We start from the raw sequence: 19701 nt of genomic DNA, 5'->3' as shown, positions 1-19701 counted from the left end.
CATCACTGCACTGCACGTCACCATCACTGCACTGCACGTCACCATCACTGTCCTGCACGTCACCATCACTGTCCTGCACGTCACCATCACTGCACTGCACGTCACCATCACTGTCCTGCACGTCACCATCACTGCACTGCACGTCACCATCACTGCACGTCACCATCACTGCACGTCACCATCACTGCACGTCACCATCACTGCACGTCACCATCACTGCACGTCACCATCACTGCCCTGCACGTCACCATCACTGCACTGCACGTCACCATCACTGCCCTGCACGTCACCATCACTGCACGTCACCATCACTGTCCTGCCCGTCACCATCACTGCACGTCACCATCACTGTCCTGCACGTCACCATCACTGCCCTGCACGTCACCATCACTGCACGTCACCATCACTGTCCTGCACGTCACCATCACTGCCCTGCACGTCACCATCACTGTCCTGTCCCTCACCATCACTGCACTGCACGTCACCATCACTGTCCTGCACGTCACCATCACTGCACTGCACGTCACCATCACTGTCCTGCACGTCACCATCACTGCACTGCACGTCACCATCACTGTCCTGCACGTCACCATCACTGCACTGCACGTCACCATCACTGCACGTCACCATCACTGCACTGCACGTCACCATCACTGTCCTGCACGTCACCATCACTGCACATCACCATCACTGCACTGCACGTCACCATCACTGCACGTCACCATCACTGTCCTGCACATCACCATCACTGTCCTGCACGTCACCATCACTGCACTGCACGTCACCATCACTGTCCTGCACGTCACCATCACTGCACGTCACCATCACTGTCCTGTCCCTCACCATCACTGCACTGCACGTCACCATCACTGCACTGCACGTCACCATCACTGTCCTGCACGTCACCATCACTGTCCTGCACGTCACCATCACTGCACTGCACGTCACCATCACTGCACGTCACCATCACTGCACTGCACGTCACCATCACTGTCCTGCACGTCACCATCACTGCACTGCACGTCACCATCACTGCACTGCACGTCACCATCACTGCACTGCACGTCACCATCACTGTCCTGCACGTCACCATCACTGTCCTGCACGTCACCATCACTGCACGTCACCATCACTGCACTGCACGTCACCATCACTGTCCTGCACGTCACCATCACTGCACTGCACGTCACCATCACTGCACTGCACGTCACCATCACTGCACTGCACGTCACCATCACTGTCCTGCACGTCACCATCACTGTCCTGCACGTCACCATCACTGCACGTCACCATCACTGTCCTGCACGTCACCATCACTGTCCTGCACGTCACCATCACTGCACTGCACGTCACCATCACTGCACGTCACCATCACTGTCCTGCCCGTCACCATCACTGCACGTCACCATCACTGCCCTGCACGTCACCATCACTGCCCTGCACGTCACCATCACTGCACGTCACCATCACTGTCCTGCACGTCACCATCACTGCCCTGCACGTCACCATCACTGTCCTGTCCCTCACCATCACTGCACTGCACGTCACCATCACTGTCCTGCACGTCACCATCACTGCACTGCACGTCACCATCACTGTCCTGCACGTCACCATCACTGCACTGCACGTCACCATCACTGTCCTGCACGTCACCATCACTGCACTGCACGTCACCATCACTGCACGTCACCATCACTGCACTGCACGTCACCATCACTGTCCTGCACGTCACCATCACTGCACTGCACGTCACCATCACTGCACGTCACCATCACTGCACGTCACCATCACTGCACGTCACCATCACTGCACGTCACCATCACTGTCCTGCACGTCACCATCACTGCACTGCACGTCACCATCACTGCACTGCACGTCACCATCACTGCACTGCACGTCACCATCACTGTCCTGCACGTCACCATCACTGCACTGCATGTCACCATCACTGTCCTGCACGTCACCATCACTGCACTGCACGTCACCATCACTGTCCTGCACGTCACCATCACTGTCCTGCACGTCACCATCACTGTCCTGCACGTCACCATCACTGCACTGCACGTCACCATCACTGCACGTCACCATCACTGTCCTGCACGTCACCATCACTGCACGTCACCATCACTGTCCTGTCCCTCACCATCACTGTCCTGTCCCTCACCATCACTGCACTGCACGTCACCATCACTGTCCTGCACGTCACCATCACTGCACTGCACGTCACCATCACTGCCCTGCACGTCACCATCACTGCACTGCACGTCACCATCACTGCCCTGCACGTCACCATCACTGTCCTGCACGTCACCATCACTGCACGTCACCATCACTGCACTGCACGTCACCATCACTGTCCTGCATGTCACCATCACTGTCCTGCACGTCACCATCACTGCACGTCACCATCACTGCACGTCACCATCACTGCCCTGCACGTCACCATCACTGCACGTCACCATCACTGCACTGCACGTCACCATCACTGCACTGCACGTCACCATCACTGCACTGCACGTCACCATCACTGTCCTGCACGTCACCATCACTGTCCTGCACGTCACCATCACTGCACTGCACGTCACCATCACTGTCCTGCATGTCACCATCACTGTCCTGCACGTCACCATCACTGCACGTCACCATCACTGCACGTCACCATCACTGCACTGCACGTCACCATCACTGTCCTGCACGTCACCATCACTGTCCTGCACGTCACCATCACTGCACTGCACGTCACCATCACTGCACTGCACGTCACCATCACTGCCCTGCACGTCACCATCACTGTCCTGTCCCTCACCATCACTGCACGTCACCATCACTGCACGTCACCATCACTGTCCTGTCCCTCACCATCACTGCACTGTACGTCACCATCACTGCACGTCACCATCACTGTCCTGTCCCTCACCATCACTGCACTGCACGTCACCATCACTGCACGTCACCATCACTGTCCTGCACGTCACCATCACTGCACGTCACCATCACTGTGTTGTGCATCATAAGCGCTGTGCTGCACAGCTTGACGTCATCGTCATTACTCAGGCCATGGTGCCTGAGCTTTGGATTTCTCCCTATCGTCTAGGGTGGGCTTGTGACCCAGACTATAACATTTTAAGATATAAAGCAGATTTTCAGTGGAACAATAGAGAAAAGCCTTTGCCAAAGCACATATTTTTAAATAGGGATTTCCCTATTAAACATTCCCAAGCTATGTTAAACAGAACTTCTCAGTGTACACAGATGTACACGTATTCCATAGGACTTGCTAGAGACGCGTTACAGAGCTGTGGTTCCGTGGAGGACCGTTTGTGGAGGGGTTTAAGGTCCTGGGGAAGGTAAAAGGAGGACAGGATTAATCCCAGCACTCGGAAGGCAGAGGCACGCGGATCTCTGTGAGTTCGAGACCAGCCTGGTCTACAGAGCTAGTTCCAGGACAGGCTCCAAAGCCACAGAGAAACCCTGTCTCAAAAAACCAAAAAAAAAAAAAAAAAACAGAGGACAGGAAGGGGAGAGAAGTGGAGTGCAATGGAGAAGGAAGAGATGGGAAGAGAGGGGAAGAGGTAAAATGCCAGCATATAGAAACACAGGATGAAATGACAGAGCCCAGAAATTGTCCTCTCATGGCTCTGGGTGATGTCACCGTGGATAAAGGCTATTGCCTCACAAACCTGCATTCAGTCCCTGGGACGCAGGGAAAGGTGGAAGGAGAAATGACTCCTGACCGTTGTCCTCTGACTTCTCCGTGTGAGATGGGGCAGTGTCCTCCACCAGTAATAATGCAATGAATAAGCTCCACTAAGATTCCGAAGTCTTTCAACATCGTTTTTAATACATGGGTTACATTGACTACTTGCCAGCAGCTTGGATTCTAAGATGTGCACCATTCCACAGCAGGCCTAGGGCCTCTCGTTCAAGCGCTTGTCAATCAGGGATGCCCAACCCACAGTGCACACCAGCTTCTCCTCCGCCTCACTCCAACAGTGCAGCTCAAAATGTGGAAAATGGCCCTGAAGAGAAAGCTCACAATACAGATCCAAAGGAAGAGGGGGAGGAAGAAAAAGGAAGATGGAAGGAGGAGAAGGGAGAAGGCGGAGAAAAGGAAGAAAGAGGAGAAGGAGAAGAAGAGCAAAAGAAGAAAGGGAGAGGGGGTGGGATGTGGGGGTGAGGGGGAGGAGAGAGGAACAAGGCAAGAGGAAAAGTTCTTGCTAGGTGGCGTGGGCCTACTACAGCTAGGATAAAGGATAATCTTGGTGTGACCTATCAGATACAACCAGTGCGCACCTGTGACAGCAATGAACCCCACCTCGCTATCAGATACAACCAGGGCACACCTGTGACAGCAATGAACCCCGCCTCGCTATGAGAAACAACCAGCGCACACCTGTGACAGCAATGAACCCCGCCTCGCACCTCTTGTGCTCCCGTGAAGAAAGACAAGCAAACACAAACTGGTGTTTTATTCTGTGAAGAAAACTGACTTCACAGGAAGAGTGTTAATGTGATGTCCCCAAGCCACAGTGGGAACAACACAGAAAAACACCACGGTGAAAAAAAAAAAGACAAGTCCTGGGGGTTCCTAGCTGAAGTGTCTTGGGATACGAGGCTCAGCAGACAACCTTCTAGGACCGTGGTTGACACTGCTGTCTGGATACCGGAAGGAAGTGGGCTCCACAAGCCCGCCACACGTTTACAAGGTAATTTTGGTAAAACAACAATGAAAACAAAAACATAAAGCCACCAAGAAGTATCCCAGGCTTATTTCTTAAAAGCGGAGTTTAGGGTGTCTGTGTATATATAATCCTTCTCAGATACCCCTGGCCACTAGTTTATTTGGCCCTAAAAGGTTATAATTCAGAAAAATTATGAAAATGATAAGGAAAGGCTTTAAACTGGACCCTAGGTTTCCAGAATATAGTAGGCTCAGAGACTGGCTGGAACTGGAATCATTTTCAGGGACTTTCACTTCCTCACAGCCTGTTTTGTTATTCAGAATAACTGAGCTCCTGCCTCTGGGCACTGCAGTCCTCCGCCCAATCAGAGAGCAGGCCACTGGGGCTCTAAAACCACCAGCGCCAACAAGACAGAACCCAACAGCGTGACCCTTTGCTTCAGAAAAGGTCACTCTGTAATTAATCTTTCCTCGCCCTGTTCAGAATAAGAACATTCCCCCACAGAGAGACCTTATTTTGACTTGTTCCCAGGGTGCTTAGAAATGTTCCCCCAAGCGGGCTTGCCATTGAAATTGTTTCTTGTGTTAAAATCCAATCTATTTCCTCTGAATGGCAAAGCCAAAAAAACAAAAAGGGTCTGAGCCAAAGAAAGTGCTTTATATTAAGCTCAGGACATTTTCACAGCTGAGAAAGGAAAGAATGAGCTTGCTTTGATTCCTAACTCGCCTATAACCTCACCGTCACCTTCCAAACCCCCCCGTCAGACAGTGCAGGATGACTTTCTTACTCTTTCATCAATATGTCTTTTATAGACTGATTCGTCAACCCATAGAGATCAAGGTGACACTCTGGGACATCTGCTCTCTCCTAGGTACAATTAGGTGACACGTGCAACTAGGTCTGAAGAGATCGTCAGCGAAAACTTCCTAAATACACAACACTAACAGACACATGTGTGCCTGTAAAAACACAAGTAGGACAATGGTTCTCAACCTGTGGGCCACGACCCCTTTGGGGTTGCATAGCAGATAGTCTGCATATCAGATATTTACATTACAATTCATAATAGTGGCAAATTACAGTTATAAAGTGAGGACAAAATAATGTTGTGGTTGGGGGTCACCACAAAATGAAGAACTATATTAAAGGGTCACATCATTAGGAAGGCTGAGAACAGCTGCTATGGGGAACATTAAACCCATTTATCTATCTATCTATCTATCTATCTATCTATCTATCTATCTATCTATCTATCTATCATCTATCTATCTATCTATCTATCTATCATCTATCTATCTATCTATCTATCTATCTATCTATCTATCATCTATCTATCTATCATCTATCTATCTATCTATCTATCTATCTATCATCTATCTATCTATCTATCTATCATCTATCTATCTATCATCTATCTATCTATCTATCTATCATCTATCTATCTATCTATCTATCTATCTATCTATCTATCTATCTATCTATCTATCTATCTATCTACTTGGGGGTGATAGAGTCTCACTACATAGCTCTGGCTCTCCTGGACCAAACTGGCTTTGAACTCCCAGAGATCTCCCTGCTTCCCTCTGCCTCCCAAGGGCTGGGTTTAATGTGCACATCACCACGTCCAGCTACACCCATAACTTCCAAAGCTATCAACCCCCCGAAAAGGTCATAAAAATCCATAGCTATTTCCATGCCATGAAATTTCCCTTTTTAACTGCACACTACAGGGCTGGGATTGTGGGTTCGGTGACTGGGTGCTTGCTCAGCAGGTATACAGTTCAATAGGTGGTTTTTTGTGTGTGTGTGTGTGGTTTTGTTTATTTGTTTGAAACAGGGTCTCCCTATGTAGACAAGGCTATTTTGCAACTCCCAAGTGCTGGGATCAGAGGTGTGAACTGGCACACCTCACAGATTTTTTTGTTTTAGGCAGATTTTTTTTTTTTTGAGATTCATCTTCCCCGCACGTCCTTGAACAAGCTGTATGTCTAAGAATGACCTTGAGCTTCAGACCCTCCCTCTATTTTCTGAATGCTCAGATTACAGCTGTGCACAATTTTACTTGGTTTCTGTGGCTCTGGGATTGAACCTAGGCCCTTAAACACGCCAGCCAAGTCCTGTGCCAACTGAGCTGCATTACCAGGTCCAGTTCAGTAGATTTTTTAAAAAATAGATTTGTGGTTTTGGCACATGCCTTTTATCCCAGCACTTGGGAGGCAGAGACCGGCAGGATCTCTGTGAGTTTGAGGCCAGTCTGGGCTACAGAGTGAGTTCCAGGACAGGCACCAAAGCTACAGAGAAACCCTGTCTCAAAATACAAACAAAATATATATTGACAAAGTTGTATAACCATCACCAATACTTAATTTTAAGGTATTTTTACACCCCAATGCACATCTAATTGGCATCTGATCATACCTACTCCCAGACCTTAACAACCACTATAGAACTTTCTATTGATACGGATTTGCCTACTGAAGACATTCCATAAAAGTGTAACCATAGAGTGCATGGCCTTTTTTGCCTGGCTTCTTTCAGTTAGCCCAGTACTTACATGGTCTGTCCATATTTTAGCACAGACCATTTAATTCCTTCTTATCGTTTATCAACACTACCCCATCATTATGATGGACAGAAAATGACGGAACAGGAGACCCAATGTGTTTTTCTGGCCTTTGTGTGTGCACACATGCTCATACAACTTATACATTGATCAGCTATTGAACATTACATGGTTTGCCTATTTTAACTATGAGCACACATGTGCAACTTTTGCATAGATGCATTTTCTATAAAGAGAATTTCTGGCACATACAGAACTCTGTCTAACCTCTGAGGAACTACTGATCTGCTTTCAAAGGACACTGTACCAATTGCATTCCCAACAGCAATGCGTGAGGGTTTGGGTTCCATTATTTGTACATCCTTGCCAATACCTGGTCACTATTTTAGCCACCCTAGAGTGTGTGAAGTTGTATCTTATTGTGGTTTCATTTGGTTTTCTGCAATGGCTAATAATTTTGAGCCTATTTCATGTATTTATTAGTTATTTCTGTATCTTCTTTGAAATCAAATGTCTATTTAGATATTTTTAAAATGAGCTAATTTTGCTCATTACTGAGTTATAAAAATTTTTTGCGTAGTCTGGATAGTCCCTATTATATATGATGAGCAAACATTTTTCTCTCACTCTTTTTTCTTTTTCTCTCCTCCACTTAAGAATGTATTTCTAGAAAGAACTGAAACAGCGAAAAGTGATACCTTGGTTTGTTTCCTCATCCACAGCTGTCTCATTATGGAACATGGTCATGGTATAGGTTGTAAGAAAGTACTATGAGCTCGTGGATCAGTAGGATTAACATAGTATAAATAGCTATCTTACCAAAATCCATCTACAGTTTCAAACACAATTCCCATCAAAATTCCAACACAATTCTTTACAGATCTTGAAATAACAATACTCAATTACATATGGAAAAACAAAAATCCCAGGATAGCCAAAACAATTCTGTATAATAAAAGAAATTGTGGGGGTATCACTATCCCTGGCTTCAAGCTCTACTACAGAGCTATAGTAATAAAAACAGCATGGTATTATCATAAAAACAGACACATTGATCAATGGAATCAAATTGAAGACCCAGACATAAATCCACATACCTATGGACACTTGATTTTGATAAAGAAGCCAAAACTATACAATGGAAAAAAGAAAGCATCTTCAACAAATGGTGCTAGCATAACGGGATGTCAGCATGTAGAAGAATGCAAATAGATCCACATCTATCACCTTGCAGAAAACTTAAGTCCAAATAGATCAAAAACCTCAACATAAATTCTGTCACATTGAACCTGATAGAAAAGAAAGTGGAAAACAGCTTTGAACATATTGGCACAGGAGACAACTTCCTGAACAAAACACCAGTAGCACAGACACTAAGGTTGACAATAAATGGGACCTCATGAAACCGAGATGCTTCTGAAAAGCAAAAACTCTGTCAATAAGACAAAATGAGCCTACAGAATGGGAAAAAGTCTTCACCAACCCTACATTTGACAGAGGGTTGATCTCCAAAAGACATAAAGAACTCAAGAAACTAAACTAGACAGCAAAAACTAAGTAATTCAATTAAAAAAAATAGGTACAGACCTCTCAACAGAATAATCTCAAATTGCAGAGAAACACTTAAAAAAATGTTCAGCATCCTTGGCCATCAGGGAATGCAAATCAAAACGACTCTGAGATTCCATCTTTAACCTGTCAGAATGGCTAAGATCAAAAACACAAATGACAACTTATGCTGGAGAGGATGTAGAGCAAGGGGAACACTCCTCCACCGATTGTGGGAATGTAAACTTGGAAATCATATATCAGCTTCCCAGAAAAATGGGAATCAATCTACCTCAAGAGCCAGCTATATTACTCTTGGTCATATACTCGAAGGCTGCTCAATCATGCCACAAAGAAACTTGTTCAACTATGTTCATAGCACCTTTATTTGTAATAGCCAGAACCTGGAAACAACCTAGATGCCCCTCAACTAAAAAAAGGATAAAGAAAATGTGGTACATTATACAATGGAACATTACTTAGATGTTAAAAACAATGACATCAAGAAATTTTCAGGCAAATGGATGCAACTAGAAAAAAATAATCATCCTGAGTGAGGTAACCCAGACCCAGAAAGACAAACAAGGTATGCACTCACTCATAAGTGGACATTAGCTGTAAAGGATAACCACGCTACAATCCACAGACTCAGACAGGCAGGTAACAAGGAGAGTCCAAGAGGGACACACAGATCTCCCCGGGAAGGGGAACTAGAGGAGATCTCCTGGGTGGATTGGGGTGGGTGGGGATGGGAACTTGAAGGATCAGGTTTGGGGATGGGCAGAGGGGTTTTATGAGGCAGGTAAAGAAGCCTGATGTAAGGGAAACTCCCGTGAGTCTACAAGGTGGCCCCAGCTAATTCTCCTGGCAGCAAGGGATGCATAGTCTGAACACGTCATCCCCTGTGATGGGATTGGTGACTACCCAGGTTGTCATCAGAGAGCCCTTCATCCAGTAACTGAAGGAGGCAGAGGCAGAGACTCAAGGCCAAATACTGGGCCGAGCTTGGGGAGTTCTGCTGAGGAGAGGGAAGAGGGATTGTAGGATCCAGAGGGATAGGGACATTTGAGGAAAACCCACAGAAACAACTAGCCTGGCTCATGGGAACTCTGAACCAACAACCAGGGAGCCTGCATGGGACAGGTGAGTAGCTTGGTCTATATGTGGGACTCAGGGCAATGGGAAAGGGGCTGTCCCCGGTGCTTTGGCTCTTGGGAACCTGTTCCTCAGGCTGGATTGCCTTGCCCACACTCAGTGCAGGGGGAGATGCCTGGTCTTATGGCAGCTTGATATGCCATGCTGTGCTGATGCCCATGGGGGCTGACCCTTTCTGAGCAAACAGGCAGGAGGGGTGGGTTGATGAGGGAGTGAGGGGGAAGCAGGAGACAGTGGCGGCGAGGCTATGGTCTATATGTAAAATATATGATTACATTTAAAAAAGAAAGTACTATGAAAATCCATGGCTTTCACATGAATAGATGTGACAAATGCCTGCTGTCTTCACACCTGTCTTCCTCATCTTTAAGACAGGGGTGACCCACACAGGGTTGTGGTAAGGGAGAGGCTGAGAATACACGCAGACAGTCCTGTGACACTCCTCAGTTATCACTGGAATTCTAAAAATAATAAAAATTGCAGAGATGTTTCCACTGTTTAGCGCCCATCAGCTCATGCACAGGTGTTTCCATTGTAACACTGGTTTGGGCAAGTTAATGAGAGAGAGTGGTTTACCTCAGCTGAGCATTTTGTTGAAGAGGCCTGTGTGACCAATGTTCTGTATGCAGACCGCGAGAGCAGTGTTCTGTATGCACACCGGGTGACCACTGTTCTGTATGCACACCTTGAGAGCAGTGCTCTGTAAGCACACCGCGAGAGAAGTGCTCTGTATGCACACCGCGTGAGCAGTGCTCCGTAAGCACACCGCGTGAGCAGTGTTCCATAAGCACACCACGTAAGGAGTGCTCCGTAAGCACACCATGTGAACATTCGGGGATGCCATGGCAGTTAATTTGATGGTAATCTGAGGTATGAGTGAGAGGAGTTTTCTAGATTAAGTTAATTAAAGTGGGAAAGTCTACTAAGTGTGAGCAGGCAGCACCATTCCATGAGAGGGGGTTCCAGACTGGACCAAAAGGACAAAGAGCACACCAGCATCGATCCTGTTGTGCTTCCTGACTGTGAATTCAACGTGACCCCCCCTGCAGATCCGCCATGCCACCCCTACCAGGACGGATTGTACCTTCAAGCCATGAGCCTTCCCTGAGGCTGCTTTGTCAGATATTTCTCACAGTGACAAAAAAAAAAAAAAACCCAGCTAATAACCCTGCCAGCTCATCTCATATCTCATCCTGTGATGTCCTGATGCTTCCTGGGAACAATCTCAGAAGAGGAGAAAGCACACTACTCACGCTCTGGCTTTAACTGTCCGAGGATGGAGTTCTCGCCTCTGCACATGGTTCTGAAAACATGGAAAGGCATAGTTACGGAGGGTCCGGCAACCACGTCTAACAGCAATGCCTGGGATGTAACCCTAACCCAAGCAAATGGGACAAGCACTCTCCTGAGACAACGCTGTGCCCATTTTCAGAAGTTAAAACCCGAGTAGGATTTTTTTTTTGAATGTTACTGAAAAGACACAGTTATTTTGATGAGAGTCAATGCGAGCGCTATAAAACTGAGATCAGAGTTCAGAAAGAGAGATGGGCTGTGATGAACTCTCCCTTAGAAAAATTTGTGACAGCAAAGATTTAGGAGTCTTCATAAGAGCATTCATAAAATCATCCTACGTTCTAAGGTGAAAAGGGCAGACTCTTGTCAGAACATCAAGAAGTAAGCAGACTATTAAAAAGTCTAAATTTATTATAAAGTCTAAATTATTATTAAAATACAACTCTTAGACTGGGTTATTTCCATCAAGTCAGCAAAAAACCTTTAACTGTAAAAAAAAAAAAAAAACCAGTCTTGAAATAACCAGCTCTACTGAAGAGTTCTGCCCCTCAAGATTGTTAAATATGGAGGCCTCTAAATAGTGGGAAAGCCAGGAGCCCTGAGGCCATCCCTCCCCCGGAGCTATCACAGTCAGAGACAGGGAGACATTTTCTTCAGTGGTGTAGCCGTGGGAAGACACTCAAGATCCCACAAACCACCTGTCATGTAGGCTCCTACTGCACAGAACTCTAATGGAGCTCACTGGAGAGAGGAGGGGGAGAGGAGCGGGGAGAAAGGAGAGGGGAGAGGGGAGGGGGAGAGAGAGATGGGGGAGGGAGAGGGAAAGACTAGGGAACAAGGTAAGGGATGGCCTGAAGGAGAGGGGACCAAAGAGCAAATATGATTAAAATCGTAAGCCTGTAAGAAAATGTTATAATGAAAATTCATTTATTTATACTAATTACTAGATTAATGAGTATATGCTAATAAAAACTTTAAAAATAAAGTAGAAAATATTTGAGCTGGATGCTAATGAAAACGTGTATTAAAAAGGAAAAAAACCAAAGTTCTATGTTCCATCTGCCTACTGTGTGAATGTAATTAAATTAGGAAGACTGCTATTACCCAAGCCTACACCAGCAAATAGACATGTTTTTGCATAAGAAAAGGTTCCATTTGCTGAACAACAGCCAAACGTGCATTTCATCCAACTGGTTCAAAAATCAAAAACAGTCATAGGAAATACAATTGACAAAATTCCAAAAGCAATATTTCAATTGCCACAAAAGCAGATAGCAAGCAATTAAACATCATGTTACCAACATGCTCAAAAAACGTTTTTGGCTATGTACTAAGTCCAAGTATGTAGAAGAAAGGTGGTCGCTGTAACCAGGTGAATTTAGCTCTGGGATGCCAGCATCAGCATCAATGTTTACTTCAAACCCTGGCAGATATACAGATACAAGCTGGAAGAGTCAGGGGAAAAAAGAAACCAACTGTTGGGCATGGCGGTGCATGCCTTTAATCCCACGCAGGAAGACCTGTGTTCATCCCCAGCACTGCCAACAGGCATGGCGGCACACACTTATAATCACAGCACTCGGGAGGTATGGAAAGATCAGACGCTCAGAGCCATCCTCAGCCACAGCGAGTTCAAAGCCAGCCTGGGCCATGTGAGGCTTGATATCAAACACGACCACAATCCCACCCATTGGGGCCCTCAGACGGTGTTACCGGAATCAGCTGGGGTTCCCTGATGCCAAGCATGGGGCACATAACTCTCCACCCAAGTGTGACCAAGGCCCTGAGCCCTTCTCTCTTCGGTCTCATTAAAGTCTCATTCTTCCCTCCCACCCCGAAAAGGAAGACAAGAAAAGTGCGAAACTTCAAAAGAAATCTTCCTGTTGTGATCTTCGCTCTGCCTGACTGGAGCCTGCGAAACATTTCTTGTTTCAACTCTCCCTACTTACTGAGAAGAATAAAGGGATTGTGGCATAAAGATATTTTCCATTAATATTATGTATTAAAAATTAATATAAGAAGGCACCAGCTGGGCATTCAGGTGGCAGAGGTGGGGGTATCTCTGAAGTTCAAGGCCAGTCTTTTATTGCATAGCAAGCTCCCGGCGGCCAGGGCTACATAGTGAGAACCAGGAAAGAGGGCGCACTTCATCATGTATGACTGTAACACTTGAATTTTATCGCCTCGTAAAGACTAAGGTTTGAAAGTAAAACACTGATCAACTGTGCAGAAATCCTGCAGCTCCCTTCCAGGCTCCCATGCATGATGCAGAGATCAGAGCAGAGGGCTGGGGTCCAGGCACCTGTAGTTGAAGTGCATTATCGCCTGTAGCGCGTTCCCTCCACCTGTGGATATGTCCCCTTCGAATCCCGGCAGCAGCGGTATCACGATGTACACCCGGTATCTCTGGCCTTCCCTGCAAAACCACGTGCACAGAAACGCACAGAAAGAAAAACAAGGATCAGTTACACCACCAGTCAATCAGGTCCCAGGGCTTTCTAGACAACGTGAATCATTCCACACCACCTCCTGTGCTCAGCCTTCATAGCTCCTGGATCCCAGCTATCACTGTGGAGTGTCAAGCTGAGCGATAAACCCAGTTTGGCAGTAACGCGGGAATTGTGTCTGCTTTCTCTTCTATACTCATAGTCCTTGGCAGGGCAGAAGACAGTTTAAAATAAATCTTGCCGGTTCTTGCGGAAGAGGGTGTGGCTTTCAATAAGTTTAGGGAAAAAATGCTATCAACAATGTGTGTGTGTGTGTGAAATTTTAAGTCAGTTTCTATTTGATTTAAATATATGTTTCCATATGTATAGATATAGATAGACATATATAAAACAAATTTCAGCCATAGGGATTCAGTCCATAGCTTGGCAAGTTGTAGGCATTCCATTTACAACCGTGGGGTTCCCAGGGTCCCTGTCTTAGGAGCAAACACACAGGATTCAGTATACTTTCCCTAATAGAGCCCTTACCATTGTTTAGGAATCCTAAGGGTCCAGCCACAGGATATTACCAGGGATTCATCAAGAATTCTAAGTGACTAGTATTAACTTTTATTTTAATTTTTTAAACATTCGTGTGTGTGTGTGTGTGTGTGTGTGTGTGTGTGTGTGTGTGTGAACAACTTGTGAGTCCCGGGGCTCAAACTCAGAATATCAGTCTAGGCAGCAAGCAAGCACCTTTACTGGCTAGGTCACCCCCGTGGCCCTTATTTTATTTTTAAAAATGTAATTGTTTTTATGGTGTGCATGGGCTGTAGCCACACACACACTACAGCCAATGCATGGAGATTAGAGGACAACTCTATGCAGTTGGTTGTCTCCTTACATCCTTACATGGGTTCCAGGACTGAACTAAGGTCACCAGGCTTGTTGGCAAGCTCCTTTTCCCACTGAGCCAGCCCCAGCCAGTTTTAGTTTTTAAATCCCCAGCATATACAGCGCAGTATCTCCAGGCCACCTTCCAAAGGATAACGATAGATACAACAAGCAGAAAATGAAGCTCTCTTTCGGGATGTGCTCAGAAACCCAGACTGTTATGCTGATAGGCATTTATGACCTTTGACTCTGAAGTAGGACACTGCGGTAGACAAAGGTCATGATGAAAAATGGTTCAGTATAAAGTCAGGGGCAGCCCCTCTCATAATGCACGGTGTAAGTTTCACTTTTTGCGGCAGCTGTCCTTGGCCCCAGGTTGGATAGCCCACAAGGCCGCATTTACTGTGAGAGTTGCAGACTGTGATAGCCCCTGGCATTGTTTGTAGAACACACAGGAAGAAGAAAAAGCTTGGGAATGAATGTGGAAGCATCACAGTGTGCAAACAGTTGGCTTGAGCAGTTTTCACCGCTGGTTAATTTTCATCCATTGTCCTGCTTAAACCTTTTATAACACTGAATTGTCAGAGTTTATCTTCTTAGGAACGGCAGAAGTGTCCTTTCCGTGAGAACTTCCACTATTCTGATGGCTGAGATCTGACCACGGGGCCTGAATGTCCGTGTATTCTTCACAGCAGTGTCTGCCAAGTGACTGGAGTCAGCTTGACTGGGCTGCCTTAGCCGGGCTGAGAAATGAGGCATTAGAAGGAGGCTGCTGTAATGGCAAGGATTCCTCGCTAGATGGCAAACATAGTTTGGGTTGGGAAGAATACAGAGACGTTGTGAACAGACCTAGTTAATCTGCTTGATTAGGAGAGAAGGCAAGGTCTTTAAATGGTAAACAGGAACCGGGAAAAGAGCAGGAAGCCCTGAGCCATTTTTCCACAGCAGCATTTACAAACCCAGACACACACGCAAATAGACATTTAAGGACGAAGGAAGGCGCTATAAATAGTCTAAAGACTCCACTGCTTTTCTAGCTAAAATTATACTATAGTGAGATCCCCACAATCACCCCAGCAATGCCCACCGCACCCCATCCAACCCTTGCTAATAAAATTTGGCTCCTCAGCTCCTAGCCCAGGACGGACTTCACTTCTAGGTCACCTTCATCTATGAAACTTCCTGACACAGCGGTCAGAACCGGGTCACACTGGCCTCTTCCTTCCCACAGACGGTGGCCTAGGCTCTGGGCCTCAAGGCCCAGGCTGAGGGCTGACCTGTTACAACACAAGGGTGCATGTCCACATACCTTTCTATTTTAGGGAGCGTTCAGTATAGGACCCACATTCTCAGCGACTACTGTTGGCTGCTGAGGTGGGGTCAGGTTAGAAGAATGTTTCAATGAAGAATAAGTCAAGCTGTACTTGGTGGTTTTTCTTTAATTACATTTAACTTGAATTTTCATTATGGTAAATATATGATATGAAAATTGGGCATTTGGCCACTGTAAGTATATGATTCTTCATTATTAATTGTGTTCATAATTTTATGCGACGACTATCTTCCCTGTTCAGTGTTTTTCATCATTTTCATCCCCCTGGTGATCTCTGGGAACTTTCTGTTTTTATGAATTGCCTGTATGGATTTTGCATATAAGTGTCCTTTGGGTCTAACTTGTTTTCTTAGCATAGTACCCTCAAGGTCTATCCACAGGACAGCACGTGTCAGTGGCCCTTCCCCCTTGTGGCTGGACAGTATTCTGTGTGGCATATACACTTTCGTTTGTCTTTGCCTTGTGGCTATTGGGAATAAAGCTGCTAGCGGTATTGCATTATTAGACAAAGCATGGTGGTGCACGCCTTTAATCCCAGCACTCAGAGGCAGGCCCACACCTGGGCGTTCCAGGCTGCACTGGTCTACATAGTGAGTTCTCGGCTACGAATGCAAACAGAGTAAAGACCCACCTCAAAAAAAAAAAAACCCACCAAAACAAAAAGAAAGTCAGTCTTGGCACATCAAGTCCATTTGACTTGTTTTCAGTCCTTTTTGGATACGCACGCAAAAATGGAAATATTGAGTCATATGGTTATTCTCTGTTTAGTACTCCAAGGAACCAAAACCTAAATCAGACTTTCCAGTGAGTAACACCGTGTAAAACCTAGGAGGATTACACAGATAAAACAACAAAACCTTTCCCCTACTTTTGCCCCCACTCAGTGACCTCCGTGGTCCTGTGGACGCAGTCCTGGTGAAGGCTTTTCTGAATGTTGTTGTTTTACCATTCAACAGTAAACCTCGCACCCCTTCAATGAGAGCCCAGCAGGGGCATGGCAGTCCGCTGCATACCTGACCCTTACTGTTTAAGTCGCACTCTATTGGCAGGAATCTAAATTGCTTCTGACTTAGTAAAAAGTATGTGAAAGTATTACATATGTTGTGCAACACAAATCCCTCCGAGGCAAAGATTCCAGTCTGTTGGCGCCCCCAGAGGCCTGCAGCCAGCAGGGAAGGAAGGATTCCCTCACTTGCGAAAACACGGCGCCCCCCAGAGGCCAGCAGCCAGCAGGGAAGGAAGGATTCCCTCACTTGCGAAAACACGGCGCCCCCTAGAGGCCAGCAGCCAGCAGGGAAGGAGTCCCTCACAGGTGGAATGACTACTGCTTTAAAGCAATTGAGAGCTGGTGGGCAACAGGCCGTGAGTAAGGACCTGTCAAGCAGGCGATTGCTTCACCCACTTGAGTTAAGATATCATTTTATAAAATTCCCATCTTCAAGAGTCTGGTTAAAATGAGTTTTTCCTTTAAAATTCATGAACTCTTACGGCAATGTGACATATAAGGGCTAAACACTGGAAAGCAATGTTCAGCCATAGGAAGACAACTAAGTTACCTTATCACTGCGAGAACCACTCAAGGGCAAAATCATTCAGGTACCGTGTTTAAAATGGCCCCAAGCAAACCAATTAGACAATGTAAACATGGCAGCTAATCTTGAAATGCCCAGTCTACCCTCTTACATGTGCTTTGTGCCTGGAACTGTGAAGCAGGCGTTGGTACTAAGGTGGCAAGGCAGAAAGGAGCCCTGGTACAAGATGGGCACTTTCAGAAGGAGGGGGCTAGACGAAGACCTGAAGAGCTGAGGCAGGGGATTAAGAAGTAAGAAAAGGGCCTGGGGAGATGGTTCAGGGGTTAGGGATATGCACTACTCCTCTAGAGGAGTTGGGCCTCCAGCACCCAAGTCAGATGGAGGCTCACAGCAGCCTGTAACTCTAGTTCCAGAGGATCCTATACCTTACGCCCTCTTCTGGACCCTGCAGGAACTGCACTCATGTACAAATCCCTACAGACAGACACGACACACACGCTACATAAAAATAGGTCTTGCTGGACCGTGGTGCTCACTCCTTCAATCTCAGCACTCAGGAGGCAGAGGCAGATGGATCTGAGTTTGAGGCCAGCCTGGTCTACAGAGTGAGTCCCAGGACAGCCAGAGCTACACAGAGAAACCCTGTCTCCCCCCCCCCCCCAAAAAAGTAGGTCTTTTTTAAAAAATTAAAAATGAAAGAAGTAAGAGTAAGCTAATGAAAACAGTTCATCTGTTCTGAGCAAATTTCCAGAGGAAACAGTGCAGGCCCCAGCCACTTCTGTTTTATTTATTTCATATGATTCTTTTTACATTTATTTGTGTGTTTGTATGTTTTCATGTGTGTGAGAATGCATTTGCATGTATCTACATATGTGTATGGAAGCCAGAAGTCATTGTTGGGAACAGGTGTCATTGTCTGGAACCTTGTCCACCTGTCTTTTGAGCCAGGGTGTCTCATGGGCCTGGAGCTTGTCAAATGGCCTTGGTAGTCAGTGATTTCCAGGGGTTCAGCTGTCTCTGCAGGCCCCAGCGCCGGGGTTAGATGCTTGTACTCCCATGCCCAGCCTTTTGCTGTAGGTTTGGAATTAAACTTAGTCTTCGTGCTTGTCAATCTACTGTTTACTAACTGAGCTCTCTCCGGCCCATGGGTGTGGGCTAAGGAAGATAACTATTCTAAGGCTATTGCTGTAAATCTGTTTGCACCTTTAAAAGCAGAGTAGTGGCCACAAGGAGGCGGCAGTCTCTCCAGTCCCCTCCTGTTCTTTCCAAGGAGACCCTTGCCCTCTTAACCCTTCCTCCCTGGTGCCTGAGCCCTTCAGTTAGAAGCTGTTAGCTCACAGCTGTGTCTTGGGAATTTAGCAAAGCCCCAGGGAGACTCAGCATGCTTCTGTAGCCATGAGCAGTTGGGGCAGGAGGTTTGTTACTGAACTGAGAGGCTCTGAGGATAGGAACTGTGTCACAAATGGGAGTGATTGCAGCTGGGGCTCCTCAGGACCTTTTACAGAGGGACTGTTAGTTTGTGGTGGGGTCAGTCATGCTGGACTTAGATCTGCTGCCTCTTGGAAGTTCAGGACATAACCCTTTGAATTTCATGTTTGGGTTTAATATGCAATAAATCTTTCTCCCCCCCCCCCTTATTTGTAGATGAGGGAACTGACCAAAATCTAGCAGCCTGCTAGAAATATTCACATGATCTAACGCTGATCTTTATCAACTCTGTGAGAGGTTGTGTAAGCTAGGATAAATCGCTAGACCCAAACACACAAAGCAGCAAACTTTGAAACGTAAGAAGGTTGGGTTAGGCCAGCATACCTGAGTTCAACTTTACCCCAGGCTTGATAACATTTGAAAAGACATATCCTCCAAAAGAGACCCCACACAGTCACTTATTAAGCCCAACTGTTCTCCACCAACCCCACCCTAGTCAGGACACAAAGTCAGGCTCAAAATGATTGCTGGCTCCAGCCTTAAGCTCCTTTTTATATCTAGATGCTGAGAAGACCATAAGATTGTTTGGAATAAAATAAAGGCAATAAAATGATCTCAAACGAAACTTCTGCCAGGATTTGTTGTCATCCGTGCCCTGATGTAACCTCTTCTCTAAAAATGTTCTAGGGCTTGGAAAATAACCCACAAGGGGGAAAAAAAGAGGAAGAAGGAAAGAAAAAAAGAAAGCTAGCAAATGTCATACTGAAAATGTTTTCCCTTCTTTTTCTGATACCTGCAGCTTTAATCCCTGAGCACGCCACTTCTGCACCCAGTCTGGCATGCCTTT

General features: G+C 46.3%; 1 protein-coding gene across 4 annotated transcripts in view; it reads right to left on the bottom strand.

Moving 5' to 3' along the window:
• Positions 1-19701, bottom strand: part of Pld1 (phospholipase D1) — a 200996-nt gene that overhangs the window by 22679 nt on the left and 158616 nt on the right. For all 4 annotated transcript variants that reach the window (XM_075950991.1, XM_075950995.1, XM_075950992.1 and 1 more), the window contains 2 exons: positions 13544-13657; positions 11202-11251 (listed from right to left, as the gene is read on the bottom strand). In XM_075950991.1, coding sequence (XP_075807106.1) covers positions 11202-11251; positions 13544-13657 — 164 coding nt within the window. The remainder of the gene's footprint in view (positions 1-11201; positions 11252-13543; positions 13658-19701) is intronic.

The sequence above is a fragment of the Microtus pennsylvanicus genome, chromosome 16, assembly GCF_037038515.1.
Source record: "Microtus pennsylvanicus isolate mMicPen1 chromosome 16, mMicPen1.hap1, whole genome shotgun sequence".
Lineage (NCBI taxonomy): Eukaryota > Metazoa > Chordata > Mammalia > Rodentia > Cricetidae > Microtus > Microtus pennsylvanicus.
The sequence above is the reverse complement of the archived record's forward strand: the minus strand, read 5'-3'. Positions and strand labels throughout refer to the sequence as shown.